Consider the following 17,862-nt stretch of genomic DNA (forward strand, 5'->3'; position numbering starts at 1 on the left):
AGCGGTAAGTTAATTGTGACTTAGGATCTCAGAGCCGCCACAGCCAAAAGATGTTGTTCTATATTTCTGAGGTGGTGAAGAGTGGTTGCATACAGCAGCCGGGTCACAAGAGGTGTCTTTGCAGCCAGATGGGCTGAGCACCCACCAGGGAGAGGCAGCACCTGCCTCATCTGCACCCCTGACCCTCACTGACGTGTAGTAGTACCCGTAGGTCTGTACTCACCATGAGTATGAAATGCTCACCATGAAACTCACCATGAAATGCTTTAATGGGTCCACACTGAGGGTAAATGGTGACTGCTCTCCTTTGCTCCTTTGCTTCCTCAGCTTTGGCTGAGGAAGGGTGACACTGGGTGAACCCTCCCGGTGGCTGGTAGGACCTTTTCACTGTGCAGTGGGGGGGCTGGAGCTGGGGAGCCTCCTGGGGCGTCCCTGGCAGGCAGGCAGGCAGGCAGGCAGATCTGCCCGGCTGCTCAGCTCTGGGCCATTCCCCCTCTCCTTCTGCCCACCCTGCCCAGGCAGATTGGAAACCCACCATCGCTGTCTGCACCAGCTGCTAGAGTTGGTGACAATGGGAGCCAGGGGCACAGCCACAATTCCAACAGCAGGAGCCACCAACTAGTGTGGGCACCAAGGGAAGCTGAGTCATGAAGGGCAAACCTCCATCAGAGAGCGGCAGGGAGCTGATACAGGGCTCTGGGAAGGGTTTTGATCTTTTCCTCTCATGCAGATGGCATGGAGTATTATAGGTTCTGCATCTTCTCTGTGAAGTATCACTCCAGAAGTGACAGTGTTAACAAATACAGTGGAAGACACTGCTCTGTAAGCTGAGCTACGTGGTCACATGCATGGGTTTTATTTTTAACAACCCAAAACTACTTGATGTTTCTGCCTGGGCTCGCTCCTTGTCATCCCATTCTCTCCTCTTTCTTTGCTTGCAGTTCTCCCTTACCTACCTCACTTCAACCCAGCTGAGCACAACTGGGAGAGCAAGTGTTTGGTACACACACAGGGACTCTATGATTAAGGTAAGGCTTTGTAAATAGAGTTGGAGTCTTTATTGCTCAAACCTTATGCAATGCAATGGTTACTGGATTAAGCTATGAAAATCAAAATGTCTTCAAAAGAGCCTTAGTAATTAAGAGGAAGTAGAATAATCAGACACAAGATGTCTTAAATGACACCCTAAAACAGAGGCAGCTGGTAACTGTGAACACTTCTGTGACATGCTACTCTAAAAACCAAAAACCCTCTATAATATTTTGAGTGGATGAGCCATAGTTTGCAGCACTGTATCTGGGGTTTTAAAAAACTAAGATGTTGATTCTGAGATGGAAGCTTCAGCAGCAGGATAGATGATAAATTAAAAATGCAATTTCTGTAATTTTCAAGAAACTCTGAGAGAAATAAGACAAGATACAGTAAGGGTCAGAGAAGAGGCAAGAGCAATCTTGTGGCAAAAATGCTAAGACTTAAAATCTGGTGAGCTTTGTAGATTCAGACTGCAAACTTTAGGCTGGTAATCCAGACTGAATGAATGACGATGAAGTAAGAATTACAAGGGTTACAAGTATTACTGTACCATTTAGAGTTATGGCTGCTTAGCAATTTTTATTCAGGAATCTTTTCTCTTTTGTTTTTTTATGACTTAGACCTTAACCAATAGCTCTGGAATTCTCTATACTGGGCACCTGCCTTGGGCTGGGTTTCTTTTGTTTTGCTTAAAATCATTCACTTTATTATCTCAAGAAATTTTCAGGAAAGTATGTTAATGAGATTGTTACCAGGGCATAAAACAGAACCTGAGCCCAAAGGAAAAAAAAACACATTTTGGACCATTCTTTTTTTTTTTTCCCTCAAACTGCAACTAAACTGGAACCTGTTATTTTAAAGCATTTGCTGGACTCAAACCAAAACCAAACCCATTTCCCAGTTATTGATGCAACGTGAGAGGTTGCCTGACTGTGGCCTGACTGTGTCCTACCAAGGACAGCACAGAGACCCCTCACAGGGACCCCTCACAGAGACCCCTCACAGGGATGAGGAGCAGCAGAGCAGCTCCATGCCACAGCCTCCCCCTTCTCCCTGCCCTGCCTGTCTCCCACACGACTCCCCAACATGCCCAGTACAAGACCCCGCTGCTGGGCTGCCCTGCACCGTACCTCCAGCCCAGGGGACCACTTCAGCACCTGGAATTTTTGGGCAAGCTATGGCTAGGTTGTGCCAGGTAGGGAGGAGCAAGAAATATTGCTGATCCAGGTCTCATGGAGGGAGTGCAGTGTGGGGTTTCTACCAGCAGTGCCCTGTGTTACCTGTGCCTCGCTACTCTGAACTGTCCCCCACTCCTCCCATAACAGCACTAGTGCGTTCACCGAACAGAAATTGCACAAGCGAGTTTCAGTGCCGCTTTACTGCCTGTGTGCAGCACAGATTTACCAGGTGAGGGGGAGGCCTGATGGTGTAACAACTTCTTTTGAGCTCCGTGGGCCTACATGCCAGGTTTAGGGACCTGAAGAAAAGCCGATGTGCTGCTGTGAGATCCTGAGCAGCAGGTGTGCTCTAGAAGAAAAGCAAGGAAAGTGGATTGAAGTCTTTGCCAGACTGATGCGCTATACTGTGGATGTACTCTATCCCTGTCATTTTACAGCATATTTTTTTTCAGTATAAAGCAATTCCAACCTGTTCAGTAACTCTGAACGAGTGGTTATTGCCATGAAACACCACAGCCTCAACCAGCTGATCTCCAGCTAGAAAATGTAGGGAGCAGCTCCCTAATTGTCACAGCTTTATTCTTCCATCTTTGGGCTTTTCTAACAGGTAGTTGTCTCATGGAAAAACTTTTCACTCCACATGTCTTATACTGAGGATTTGAAGTTCACCAGAAGGATTGCCCTGGAATCAAAGTGCCCCTATAAAATCCATGTGAACTTGTTCAAGGTCTGAGCCTCAAAGAAACTATGTCTTGCACATGCTCACTAGAAGTTTATTAGTGTTATTGATCACGATGTCATCTATACTTTTTATTCTTCCTTTCCACCTACCCTGAGCTGTTCCATATTCACTGCCTGACCCATTTAAAGCTTGGCTGGCAACATGTATGTGCAAGATCAGTCTGAATGGCAACTGCAGAGCAGGTGTGCCACGAAGGACAGTGACCTGCTATGCCCAACACCAAGGCGGTCACTCAAGCTGTAGCCATCCCTGCTGTGGGTGTTGAGATGTGGGACTTGACTCACTTAGGGGTCACCATGATTCCAGGTGGTGGCATTCTTGGATTTGCTTTTTATTTTTTATGGAAGGACAGGACTTCAGAAAACTTAGGCTCCTGAGAATCATGTACAAATGCAGTACAGTATAGTTTCCAGTGGCATAGTGTTTTCTTCCTCAGCTCCAGGAAATAAATGTATCTGTTTAGCAAAAGGAGACCCAAGCCTGATCTCTTGCTGAGGTTGTTAAGCATGTAATGATTGAGGGAGAAGATGAAAAGAGAAGAAAATCCCTAGTTTAAGGAGATTTAGATGCTTTCCTAGAAAATGTGATTCTACAGCTGGCTCTGCCAGGGTTTTTGTGCAGGAGGCATCCAACTGCAAGTGAAACACCAGAACCTGAGCATTTCCATGCTTGGTGTGTGTATATATATATATGTTTATTTATATAAAATATTATGTTTAATTCTCTTTATTTTCATCTTTCTATGCTTTAATTCTACATCTGCCAAACAGAAGTAATAGTATCTTTTAACTTCAAGTGCACCTCTAGTACTGCAAAGATAAATTAATTATTGATTGTGAAACCCTCAGATACTAAGATAGCAAATGTATAGAAAAACCTTGTAAGGACATTAATAACTCTGTATTCACCTCAGGATTTAAGTATTATGATAAAAATGAGATAAACACCATATACTGGGTAACAAACATTAAAAGAAATAGGGATTACCTCCTATCATCTGCCGTATACACTGCACCAAAAGTATTTGCATTCCTTGAAAGTATTTTTCTGTTGTAATATTGCATATAACTTTAACCTTCTTGGCTCCAGCATTTGGGTGCAAACTTTCCTGAGATTATTTTAAGAGCTCCTTATCATGTTGTAAATCTTAGAAAGATTGTTTTCCGTTCATTTGCAATCTCACCTCAGAGGCACTCTCTAAGGTAATTATCTGGAGTTTCTGGTGACTGTTTTTGATGGTTCTTTAAAATGGGAAGCATCCCTTGATTCTGTGCGAAGAGCTCAGATACGATGTATAACCTTAGTATGTCATATGATCAGTCACATAGCAAATATCAAATAAGAAAACAGTTGCATTGTTTTGGCTCATTGAGTGCCATTGAATTAAACATATATTTACTGAAAATAAATTGTAACTGGTTTATAGACTGTAAGTTATTGTCACTGAACAGATCTGCTCCAGACACAGACATATCTGCAGTTAAAATAGCAGCTGTGTATTTTTAAACCTTACTTGATTTGCTGTCATGACAGTCTAAAAATAAAGATTTACCGAAGTGGACGGACTGCAGACTGTAATTTGCATCCTTTCTTTCCACAGTAGCTTGAACGTGATTCAAGTAAGCATTTCTGGTTTGATTTTTTCCCTAACCCAAATCTTAGGAAATTTTGCAAGTTGCAGGGAAACAAGAAGTGTACAGGTTTAGAGAAATGTTTCATCACCTGGCATATCTGCCTGTCATCTGCCTCTGGATGTTACATATCAAACTTACTGAGGCAAGAATTTGTAAACTTTCTGATCAGGGTTTTGAAAGTTGTCGTTTGTGTACTGACAATAATACCATCAACTAAACCACAGAGCTAACTAGATCATCAGTTAAAATACAGAGCTCCTGATTACCAGCATGTCAGAATAGAAGAAGTACTCAATCCCTGATAAATATCAGAAAAATTATCTTTCCCTTCTTCCTGTCCTCTAGCTTCACAGATTTGACAATGAGAAGAGAGGCATAGAAATCATTTGTCTAAAAAGAACAGCATATACAACTTAGAGATGAGGTAAACTCAACTGAAAAATACCTGAATAATGAAGAAGACTGATTCTGGATCTGAATGCTCTGATATGGTCACTTTTCATAAACAAAGCATGTATTTTCTTTCTTTACATGTGGTTCAGATAGGATTCGTTTCAGCATACAGCAGTGTGAAAGCAGGCGCCTCTCTAGAAACTTTGGAGTCAGTCCTTTCTGTGTTTTGGAGAACCATAAGGCCTGTGCCTCTGATATATTTTTATTTATCAATTATTTCTCTCCGAATGTTACTTTTGCAGTGGAAAGTATTGTTCACACATTCATGTTTTTCTTGCAGTGTAATGTACCCAGCCTTCCTCTGACCTTACGCAAGTCATAGCTGGGACTATTTTTAGAGATTATATTTGCAGCAAAATGTTGCAAGAATGAGAGCAGCAAGGGTGTTGCCAATGTGAAATAAATCCATTTGTATCTCCTGCTTCTCTGATCCACATAAAAGTAGATGTAACTGAACAGCCTAAAGTAGGACAGACACCACCCAAAACCACATGTATTTAAGGGCTGGATGTGGCTGGGTACCCCTATGCAGAAGCCAGTGCTTCTCAAGACAAGGCAGGGAATGTTTTAATGGGTAGTCATGAAATACTATGTTTCTGCATTGCTGTCTTGAGCTCTTTCCATGCAAACAAAGGTGAAGGTACCTGAGCCTGATACATCAGAGTGTAAGTTTGTCCGTGGGTAAAGGGACCACCAAGGACATGTTCCTTTACTCTGCAGGACTGAGGGGGAATGGGGTTGATTAATTAGGAGGTGTAAACAGGTATTGGTAAGCATTGGAAGTTGCAAAGGATGGAACGAAGGTATGTTGAGCAATTAGTGCACATCAAATTCAAACACAAGTGTGTGGCCTTTAGTGACTGCAGGAACCCACAGGCATTGCCTTTCCCAGACATCTTTCCTTCCCCGGCATTGTTCGTGACTTCCATTGCTGGGGTGTGAAAGTGTGAAAGACAAGAAGTTAAGATGGTACCTTCAAGAAAGAGAGGGGAAGCAACTTCACAGAGCATCTCTTCCCCTTGACCCTGAGCCTAGTTCCTCTGCAGCACAGCTCTCCTTGGGGCTAGGTCACTTAAGCCTGGGGTTGCAAAAACACTCACATCTAGGTAAATGACACTACTGTATTTTCTTTAACCTTAGAAATAGAAAGTCTAAATTATTTTACTAACTGTCTGTTTTTTCCCAGAGCCAAATGAGAGTCTGCTGGGCCTATGGTAACTTTTGTGTTCATTACATATTGCCGCACAAGTACTTGTAGACAGACTACCAAAAAAAAAAAAAAAAAAAAAAAAAAAAAAAAAAAAAAGCACCCTGGATCCTATTTGGAAACAGAATTCCAGTTCCTCCTTATCACTAGCTTTTTCCCTTCCACAAAGATTCACAATAGGCTGAACCAAGCTGGAATGCAGCCCCTACAGTAAGGAGCAGAAAGTCAGAAGTCAGGAGCTTTCTACCAGCAGCAGCTCTTCTTTGGGCCAAGTCGTGGATACCTGTTGAAGGTATCCAGGGAAGTAGCTCCAAGCAGTGACTGAGCAGCTTCTAGTTCTCTAGTGCCACAACTGTGTATGAGAGGAAAGGACCATAGGAGGTCCTGCATGTTCCCCCTAAACAGCATCTCTTATGGACATTGTTAAAGAAGACTGCTGGGCTAGGTGGACGACTGGTTTGACCCAGAATGTCATTTCTTATGTTCTTAGATTTTTTACAACAGAAGGCATACCTCATGCTAATCACCATCTCCATTCACTTGCTGTCAGACTCTGTGCTTCTGTTTTCCCATGTTTAGGAAGGATTAACAGCTATTGCCTGGAATTATTGCAAGGGTAGACATATTATGAGCAAGGCTAACTGAGAACTTTTGGAAGCAGGCCTCATAAGTGCATTATTTTTACATTAAACTGATTTAATTGACTGGGAAAGAATGAAAAACACAATAATGAAACCAAAGCCAGTGGTTCACTGTGACATAAAGCTAGTAATCTGGTAGTGATAACTTTTTATATAAGGGTCTTCATACATCATGTTCTTCTACTTCTGCTTTTTATTGTTGGACCTCAGGAAAATTGTATGTCCTTTTTATATCAAAGGTTTTTAAAGGGAGGAGAGGAAAAAATTATGTATATTTTGAAATAACATTAATATGGAAGTGTGAGGACAGAAATGCAATCTTCCTTAAGAAAACATTTAACCTGTTTATTTAATAAAGCTGGTTGAAATTTCTGAGACATTTGGTTTGGCAACCTCAACTTGTTCTTTTAATCCAGTTTGCAGGTTGCAAAATGTTAAATTCATGAAGCTCCCTGATGGCAGGTGAATTTATGAAATGGAGACTAGTATTGTTTGTGTCTCTCATGAGATCCCCCCGCCTGCAGTACTGCCTTCAGCTCTGGGATCCCCAACACAAGAAGGACATGGACCTGTTGGAGCGGGTCCGGAGGAGGCCATAAAGATGATCAGAGGGCTGAAGCACCTCTTCTGTGGAGACAGGCTGAGACAGTTGGGGTTGTTCAGCCTGGAGAAAGGAAGGCTCTGGGGACACCTTATAGCAGCTTTCCAATACCTAAAAGGGGCCTACAAGAATGCTGGGGAGGGACTTTTTACAAGGGCATGTAGTGACAGGACAAGGGGCAATGGCCTTAAACTGGAAGAGGGAAGGTTTAGATTAGATATTAGGAAGAAATTCTTGACTGTGAGGGTGGAGAGGCACTGGAACAGGTTGCCCAGAGAAGCTGTGGCTGCCCCATCCCTGGAAGTGTTCAAGGGCCGGTTGGATGGGGCCTTGAGCAACCTGGTCTGGTGGAAGGTGTCCCTGCCCATGGCAGGGAGGTTGGAACAAGATGGGCTTTAAGGTGCCTTCCAACCCAAACCATTCTATGATTGTATGATACTATTCTACGACTTGTTGCCTGGGACGTCTTTCTCTATTTTCTGGCCCCTTGTGGTGTCACTAACACTTTTATAAACTGAATCTAAAATATGATCAGCTCACGATCACCTATTCAGTGCCAGGTAGTGTTTGACACTGACTTGTCAGAAGTACACAGGGTGAATTGAAAAAGTAGAGCAGTGGTGACCAGTTTTTGCAGGATCATGCTCTAAAACAAATCCCAAAGGAAGAAAAAAGGATTCTTTCTCAAAGAGACACCTTGTAAAGGACATGTTCATGCTGACTTCGTTGCACTGTCACAGGAAGGGAAAATCTCTGTTGAGGTTAGCCCTTTGTCGCTCCTCTTCTGCCCTAACTGCACACCATGGTGCTGAGCAGGGCATGAAGGAAAGTCCCCAGTAGCCTCTGTTCCACGACAAGCAGGCATCGTCTAGCAGCGTACGGGTAAATCGGGAAAGCAGAGTAAAGAATGCCAGGTAAATCAGCCTTTACCCAGGCTGTTTTCCACACTGGGAACTGGGATCATGAAGATAACCCTCGCTCTCAGCCTTGCTGGTGTAGAGCAAAGGGAGGTTCATTTGTGCAACATTCATGTCTTTACGGGAGGATGAGAAGACATGTAGGCCAAATGACCAGCTTATTTTTCTAGAGAGGAAAAAGAAACATCATCTTTCCTACTCAAACAGTGTTGAGGAAGTGGGAAGCTCCTTCACTGTGCCTCTGGCAGTCTTGATTTCAGCAGCTTGGTATAGATAGAGGCAGTGTAAATACAGTGACAGAAAACAGCTCGCTCCCAAAGCCTGGCTGCCTCTGCTGGGCTAAGGAATAAGGACCTTATCTATATCTGTGCTGCTACCAGACTGCCCTGTACCACGGGATCAGTGCTGATACGTGACCGTATGCAGCTGGCAGTCATTTGCCCACAGCCTTATTCCCGCTAGAAGTGCATGGGAGCACCTAATGCGTAGAAACCAAGCATGGGCATGGGAGGGTCTGTGGCCATCCTTGCGCCTTCGAGCGGTAACTCTTGTCTTCTTGTCTTTGCTACACACAGCACAGGGCTCAGAAAGTTCCCCCTGGGCAGCACAGGCACTGTGAGAGATGTTTCAACCGGCACTGCCGCGCACCAGTTGAGCCCTCCATCTCCTGCATGGTGATCAGCTGCCGCTTTCACTGCGGGGCCACCTTCCACATGTGCAAGGAGGAGGAGCACCAATTGCTCTGTCCCTTAGAGCAGGTCTCCTGCCTCAACTCAGCCTATGGCTGCCCTTTCTCCATGGCCCGCTTTAAGCTGGCGAAGCACCTCCAGGTCTGTCCAGCCAGTGTTGTCTGCTGCTTGATGGAATGGAATCGCTGGCCAAATGTGGATTCAGACACAACCCTCCACAAGAACATTATGAAGGAGACCTTGAATGAAGAGTGTCTGGACACTGCCTTGGCACTCAGAGACCAGAAGATACTTTTCAGGACTTTGAAAATAGCTAACTTGTTTCCAGAGTGGAGGAAAAAGGATGAAGTGGAAGAGCTAATGGACGAAGACATGGGTGGGGAAGAAGGTGCCGTGGGAGGAGTAGCCTGTGGTTCCCAAGACAGCAACGACCAGTTGTCTGAGCTCAGCCAACGTGAGCGTGAAGATTTGGCAAAGGACAAAGAGGGAATGGACCTGGGGAGTTACAAAACCTGGGAGAACATTTTCAGCAAAGAGCTCCTGGCTTGCAAGGTAACGGGCTCAGCAGACAGTGCAGGACAAAAGACGGAGGAGGCTTCCAAGAAAACAGCATCAGCCCCTCATGCTGCCAGCTCCACAGAGAAACCAAAAGAAGTACCTGATGGTGCAGCAGAGGCAAAGGACCAAAAGCCTGAACAAGTAACACCGAATAGAGAAATGACAGGACTGGCTCCCTGGCAAGAAGGAGTCCTGGAGAGGCTGAAGAAGGAAGTTGGTGTAGGCGATTACAACATGTATCTGGTACATCACGGGGGAATGCTCATCCGCTTTGGCCAGCTGGCTGCTTGCACTCCCAAAGAAAAAGACTTTGTCTATGGGAACTTGGAAGCTCAGGAGGTGAAGACTGTCTACACCTTCAAAGTGCCAGTTAGTTACTGTGGCAAAAGAGCACGACTTGGAGATGCTCTGGGCCACAAGATGCCAACTTCAGACAAGTCAGTGGATACCTCAGATTTGGGAATAAATTCAGAAGAACTACCTAAGGCAAATATAGTTAAAGCCACACTGCTGTGTGCACTGGAAAAAGAGCTGAAAGGCCATGAGATCTCTGAAGCAAGGGGTATTGATGGGCTCTTTGTGGATTTTGCAACGCAGACATACAGCTTTCCTCTGGAGCCCTTTTCCTCCAATGCTGTTCTAGCAGATATTCTGGATGAAAAAAGCCCACCAGAACTCCACATGGAGCTCTACACCGAATGTGTAACCAGAAGACACAACAAAAGCAGTTCAGCTTTCACATTCACTTGCAGTCATTTCTTCAGGAGGGACGAGTTCCCATCCCACTTCAAGAATGTGCATGCTGATATCCAGTCATGTCTGGACGGATGGTTCCAGCATCGCTGCCCACTGGCCTACTTGGGATGTACTTTTGTTCAAAATCACTTCCGCCCTGATGGACTTAAGGCCAAGGTTATATACAGCAGGCCTCTCAAGACATTTGCGATTAAGCCAGAGGTGGACACCCTCCTTGCTGAATCAGGGAAGTGCAATTCCACTGCGGCTAAACAAGGGAGAAATAAGGACTTGCTGAGCAGCCTCCCAGTGGAAGTGCTCAAGTACATTGCAGGGTTCCTGGACAGCTTCAGTTTATCTCAGCTATCGCAAGTGTCAGTGCTTATGAGGGACATCTGTGCCACTCTTCTTCAAGAGAGGGGAATGGTCCTGCTGGTCTGGGAGAAAAAAAGATATTCCCATGGTGGTACTTCGTGGAAAGCTCGCAAAAAGGCAAGTGACTGACACTGGGAAAAAGGCAGCCATGGGTTCTCTCCAGATAAAACACAAGCATAGCAAGGGATGCTGCATATAAGCATGCAGATGGGGGGGGGGGGGGGGTTCAGGGGGTTGTAAGCACGTGGAGGTGGGGGGGGGGGAGATTCATGAGGTTGTGAATTTGCACCACAGTTGTCAGGAGTCAGGGCTGTAAAATGCAGTACATCTAGCAAAGGTAGGAAGGCGTAAATGGACATCTTCGGACTAGCTGAAAGTTCCCACCCAAGCTTGTCTTGGGTAACCTGTTTGCATGTGCACTGTTTATAGGCACTGGGAACTGAGAATTTCTGATATTTAAGGGTTACACATGGATTTTTGAAGAACTTGAAGTGCATACTTTTTTGTTGTTCTTTACAAGTTGATCTAGGGTGTGTCAAAACTAAAGCATGCTTTAGAACACCAGAAAGATAAAGAACAAGGAGGCATGGCTGTGAAAGGACCTCAGGCTTTCACATCGACCCCCAAGGGCTTTCACGGTTAGTAGTTCACAGGATTGCCGTGAGGGTCTGACTCCAGTTGTGAGCACCTGAGGGAGCAGCATGGGGCTAGGAAGCCTTCTTCTGCAAAGCTGGTCTCCTGCTATTTGTGCTGGAAAATTTCCACCCTTATTGGCTGTTTAGGTAGTCTAAAAGAAATACGTAAACACAGCTCAGTCTAAGTCCTAGTTGAACAATAGTTATTACAGGGGATTTTCTAGCTGATAGCCTTGCAGCTGCTCGAACATAAAACTATTTGAAAGAATAACATGAAAGACTCCAGCATGACCAAGCAGACAAGACAGAGACCTAGGAACAAATAATTTAGTGATCCAGGGAAGACTCCCAGAAATTATCTAAGGACCTGATTTTCAAGCAGACCTCTGAAGATCTCCACCTATTGATTCTTATCAAATGGAATTTTAGCAGTTTATGACTCTTTATTAAGAGAAAGTACTCTTTATTAAGAGAAAACATGAAGCGTGGTGAATTCAGAATCTGTGTAACAAAGTTTGGTGGCTGCAAGTTGAATTAGCCCAATCCAAAACAGGAATTAGCCACTACTGGAGGATGTGGCTTCCTTCAGTAAAAGGCAGAAATTCCAGCTGAGCAATCATAGAGCAATTAACTTCAGTTATTTTAGCTCAATTTTGAACCAGCAGCATTGAATTTAAGAACTGTCTAACCCTTTTCATGTTAGTTCTCTGTACTGGCCGCACAGGAATCTTGTTTCCAATGCACAGACTTTGCTTGAAAACATTCTGTTTGTAATTATTCTGAATTTCTTGACTACCGTGTATAATAGCTATGATTACTTAGGACTAGGACAGGGTCAGGTGATCTTAAGCGTAGCACACCCACATATGTCCTCCTTCTGCAGGAAGAAGTATTTTTAGGGAGAAGAAATCTACTATGACTGTAAAAATTCATTTGGTTTCATGATATACAGCAAATATTAAAGTGACAATCACAGTCTTATCACTACATGCCAGCATATCACTAAACAGTACATGGTATCACTGCAAAGAGAATTGGAAAATTTTAACTACATTTCTATTTTTTACAAGCTTGTATGTCCTCTAGGAATAACTTAAACCTTAAATTTCCCAGGCTTGTTCTGGGGTGGGGTGAATAACAATGGTGTTGTAGTATTAATTATTTTGAAATTGCTAATAGATGCTTTGGAAGGTCTTTATGAAGTCAGGTTTCTTTGAGATATGTATCACACAAGCACGCTGTAGTCACTTCAATTTATAAACATCTTGGATCACACTGTACATGGGATGGAGCGTTCTGTAGAGGTGCAGTGGTCAGGTGTCCTGGGTTTCCTCATGCCCTGCACTGGATTGACGGCAAAAAACGTAGAAGGATACTTTCCCATTAAAAATGGCAGGTGATAACTGAAGCAGCAAAAACAGCAAGTTCGAGGTACATACCAATTCAGACCCCATTTTCACATGTTATGCCAGCCCTGCACAATCAGATGTTCACTAGCCTGTCCAGTACGAGTAATGCACACTCAATATAAGCATATATAGATTTTTTAAATCCTCTTCTATTTTTACCAACATTCCCATTTTATGTCCCCAATTTCTCTCCCCTTTCCCATATTAGATCTGGCAGTTCAGCAGCCTATTCTCCAAAGTTAATAAATGGCAGCGCAACGACGTTGCGTGCATGTCGGAGCACCTGAAGAATTGTCCCTTCTACCAAGTGGAGCACAAGACGGACCCCGTGCTGCTGACAGGCATGTGTGAATCTCGAGAGCAGACTCGAAAGACTTTGGTTTCTACTTTCAAGCGCAGAGTCTGAACAACTGAACAACCTGCTTCCCCTCTGCCACACTCCTTTCAGGACCCTTGAAAAGAAAATTTGGGAATTCGGATGTAAAGATTGTTGCTTCCAACTCTCCTTTGAGCACACAAAATTGGCTTCTCCCCAGCTGCATTTGAAACATCCTGCATTTTTTTTTTCCCTGCATTAATTTAATTGTTAAAAGTTCATCCAGTGCTCACTGATATCACATGCTTTCTGTTTATGTTTCTGTTCCTTGCTTAATACAGCATCCTGAAGAAAGCAATAAGGATCTGGTTTGAAAACAGCATCTTTGCAACCTTGAAGGTAGGCTGCCACTCCTGTACCATGTCCCTGAGAGAAACAAGAGTAGTTAATGTACCTAGCTTGACTAGGTCTGAAACACCTTTGTTTTGGTTGGAAAGCCAAGTTCTAGGAGCACAGGTAGAAGCCCTCCTGCCTGGCAGACCTAGGGACCACTAATCTGTTCTGAGGTGTGGGGAAAAGAAAAGCACCCCCTAAAATTAAGTGAATTTAATTAGAGCTCCAGTAAGGACTCAGGAATTCACTGTGCAGTCACACACCATCATTTAGGACCCCGATTCAGGCAAGCATGCCTAATTGAGCACAAGCCTAAAGCTGAGCTCATGGGAGCATTCGAACCAAACCAAAGCAAACAAACTTGATTTTGTTAGAAGTAACCAAGCAGCAAACAGTTTTAGGGGTTCAATTGACTTTTTATATTTTTCAGTTAATAACTTTCACTGTTTTATTTAAAAATCCATTAAAGCCATCAAAGAGTATTTGAAGTAATTTTTAGAATGCTTACCTACTCAGCTTTGCAGTTGTAAATTGCAAATTGTAATTGTAAGCAACTGTAAACAATGTCAAAGAAATATTATTCTTTTCTGTAAAGAAAAGGCGTTCAGCAGCCCATTCAGTAATGGTACGGATAACATATGCTTCAGTTAAATGGGCTGGAGTATAAGAATTTTTTCTTTTTTTACAAAGCAGAAGAGTGACTAGGATTTGGTTTATTTTTTAATAAATACACTAATTTAAAAACAGAATGTGGTTGTTGAGGCAACAGATGAGAGAAAGCGGGCATGTTACAAACAGTGTCTGTCTTATTACACTATTTAAACCCATTTCAGAGGCGCTAGTTAGAAATGCCATAGTTGTGGTGGCTGGTGGGGTTCCTCTGAAATGGCTGTAAACCAATTTCACAGCTTACAGCCGCTGCACAGCCACAGCAGTGCTGACTCACACCCCTTCTTTTTTAAGTTCGTAGCCAGAAGTGCGAGCTCAGGACATGAGGTCTGGCGTTCATCCCACCGTCTTGGGCAGGAGAACCTCACCAGGAGCTGGGACGTCTGCTGGCCTGGGCCACTGCTCTCCTTGCCTGGGCTGGCCAGGTGAAAACTGGCCTGGGTGGATGGACATGCACCGCATTTGCCATCCCCAGTCTCAGTGCAGATCTAGGATGAGGTGGTTATGCAAGAAGGAGCCCTCTCTTACTGATAAAGGTCGCTGATGAACCTGAGCTGAGTGCTTGGTAATCAAAGTCATGAATTGCATGGCGACCAAAACCATGCTAAGTGCAGCTTGTGCTTGTCTACACTTGCAGCTTAAGTGGTCCCTGTGAGATTTTTAACCATACGAGGATGTTTTTCTTCTCCAGACACACATCCTCGGGAACATATCATCTGAGTTGTGGGGACAGTGGATTGGTCCCAGGAGGAGGAGTAGCAGCAGTTACATTTATAATTATTTTTTTTAATGCTATTCTGTTTTCTATCCCTAGAGAAACTTTCTGGGAAGTCTCATGATGCGTTACACATGAGGATAAACTTGTCTGTGCAGGTATCCTGCAGAAAACACAAGAAGTAGCATCCCAGTTTTATGCAGAGGAAACTGAAGTAAATGAACACAGAGAACCTAAGCTGGACCAGGAGCAGTTAAAGCTGGGGGCTCTGTTCCTTCACCCTGTGGCTTAAGCCACTGCGCAAAACCAAACTGGTCATCCTTTAAAGTTGCTCACAAAAGCTCACCTGTCCTCAAAACATCCCATATAAGTCATCCAATATTATCACTCTGTTTTACACAGAGAAGTTGACAGAAGTGAGAACATACAGCCAGACTTCCTAGACTGGTCTCTACATCAGGGCTTCATCTTCCACATATCATATACCTGATTTTGAAAGATGCTGAGCACTTAGCTGTAGCTGCAGACCACAGTAGCTGCAAATGCATATCCAAAAATTCGGCACCAGTATCTATGCTGTGTACTTAGAAATAGAGCCATTCAAAATTATGGATAATTTGGAGAGGGGAAAAAAAAAGATGCTTAAATAATAGGGTCTCAGAGTAAGTCAGTTGTTCAAGGCTGGTAAAAAAGACCATGAAAAAGTTCAATCTGTGAACCATCTCACACCTGATCAGTCACTTGGCTGCTGTAAACTGGTGTAGCTGCCCTGAAATTGTGACTTATGTTAGGTATGAATTGGGCTCAATTTACCTTTAGTGCTAGTGTCACCAGCACTGCTGCTATTCCACTTCTGGCCTCCTTCTGTCGATGCCCGAGGATTTTGTTCTTGTATGTCCCTGTTCCTGGAGATTGCGTGACTTCGGTTCCAGCCTTACTACCACTGATCCTGCTTCTTCCCTGTGCAGGAGGTGCCAGAGTCAGACTGCAGGGAGGAAACAGCCTTTGCAAATGTGGTGGTTCCTGGTGCAGGTCGAAAACAAGAATGTCTCAACCTCTATCTACCTCTTGGGATCCAACAGGGTGTACATATAATGTCTAGGAGACTGGATGGTTTTTCTTCTGGTACAGCTATAGAGTACTTTGGAGAGACACAGGCTGTTAATTCACAGGGGAGAATGAGACAAATTCGCCGCTGTGAATATATAGGTACACTTCTGTAAACTGTAAATTTTGTTAAGTAACCTGCAGCATATACAGTGGAAGCTGAAAATCCACAGTCATCTTCAGGTTAGTCTGGTTAACCCGACCTTGGAAAAGGGAAAGCTGTACAGGGAAGTGGAGATCACCCTTGTACTGGCGCGTAGCCACCTGGCAAATGTCAGCTCGTAGCCACTTCTTACTTTATCTTGCATTTAACACTAGTGGAGAGCTGTGGGCTGGTGTCGGACACAATTTAATTAATCAGAAGATGTGTGCCAAACTATCTCAGTATTGATGGTCCTGCTCATTAGCAGAGTTAGCAGAAGCTTTGGCGAGGGGCAAGGAACCGAATTTGCCTGCCCTGTTTATCTTGGTGAGCACAACGCTGGCTTATTTAAAAGGCAAGAGGCTTCAGTATGGGTTCAGCAAGTCCTTAAGCTCCTAGTTTAAGCTCATAACCTGATCGATGGAAAGTTAGAACTCTTCCTGAATATCACCTTGAGGGATTTGATTAGAAGAAACTGGGCATTTGGTGTTTTCCAAACAGGTCTTTTGCTGTGGTGGGGTCTGAACTGGAAAAGGGGATCCAAGTCCAACAGAATGTTGAGGTTGCTCTCGGTCCAGATCCCACGCTCAAGACCTTCATGGCTTTGATCTCATTTGTGCTGCCCACAAGAGCAATACTCTGGACACTCCAGGCTGACATGTTTTGCAGCATTTCCTCTCATTGGAAGAACAGGAACTGAAATGATGGCATCATGGAAATCAGAGGGGTCAGAGCAGGGCAAAAAGACTTGGGACAAGACAGCAGAAAGACAAGAAACAGGAAAGGTAATGGGTTTGGATAGAGGAGACCTGCCTGATTGTAGGTGTCATGAGGAGAGGCAAGCAGAGACAGGTAAAAGGGCACAGGAATGAAGGAAAGTGGGATGTGGAAGAGGTGATGCAGCTGCAAATGGTTTAGGAGGAAATGGTTCAATTCAACAGACACTAGGAGGATAGGTGCCAAGTTTAGGAGAGCAGAGGTGTAAGGGGAATGGAGAGTTTATTTTATTTTATTCAGTTTCCACTGATGAAGTAAGATATTTGGATGAGCCTGGTGAACTCGGTGAAATGCAGACTCTGTTTTGAATTATACAGTGGACCTCAGTCTGTGGCACAGCGTCTGTTCCCGGTTAGAGTAATCAGCCAGCAGATTGTCGAAATATGAGCTGAGAGGCCACGGTAAAAACTCAGAGAGTCACAAATTTTGATGTTCCTGTACGTTCATCATTTGCTGCCAACAACAGACTTTCTGGATAAATGCTTCTCCTTGAGGAAGGGGCTGGAAATTCCCAATCGGTGTTATACAATAACATGGGGCAGATGATAATTCTTAAGGGGTAAAAGGGTAGGTCACCTACTGACACGTATCGTAAGTCTGGGTTAGAGGAAGAAGTTACTTGCGGGTCTCCAACTCCCAAAACTGCGGGAGCACAGATAAGGTGAACTTTACTGAACAGTGTTTGTTATTTTGCACAACTCTGTAACTCCTTGTTGCTTTCTTAAGAATAAAAATTATTATGGTTTTAAAAAATCCAGCAAAATCCAAGTCTTAGCTTGTTCTCTTAGTTTCATCACATTAATGTTTGCTTTGCTTTCAAATCAGATGTGGTAGCTCCCGTACCCTCATATTCATTACACTCCTTTCCTCTGCTCCACTCTTCACTATAATTTTCCTGGTTGGAGACTATTATTTGTATGTATTATTTATATTTATT

The 17,862-nt window shown here is 43.9% G+C and overlaps 1 protein-coding gene across 1 annotated transcript; it reads left to right on the top strand.

Moving 5' to 3' along the window:
- Nucleotides 1-941: 941 nt before the first annotated feature.
- On the top strand, nt 942-13,212 carry FBXO40 (F-box protein 40; the record flags this gene model as incomplete). The annotated part of the gene is given in 4 exon segments (XM_009703245.1): nt 942-988; nt 990-1,028; nt 8,981-10,879; nt 13,015-13,212. Coding segments are annotated over 4 exon segments (2,183 nt in total), but the record flags the coding sequence as incomplete, so codon positions are not given.
- Between the last annotated feature and the right edge of the window lie 4,650 nt (nt 13,213-17,862).

The sequence above is a fragment of the Cariama cristata genome, unplaced genomic scaffold (genome assembly GCF_000690535.1).
Source record: "Cariama cristata isolate BGI_N322 unplaced genomic scaffold, ASM69053v1 scaffold38806, whole genome shotgun sequence".
Classification (NCBI taxonomy): Eukaryota; Metazoa; Chordata; class Aves; order Cariamiformes; family Cariamidae; genus Cariama; species Cariama cristata.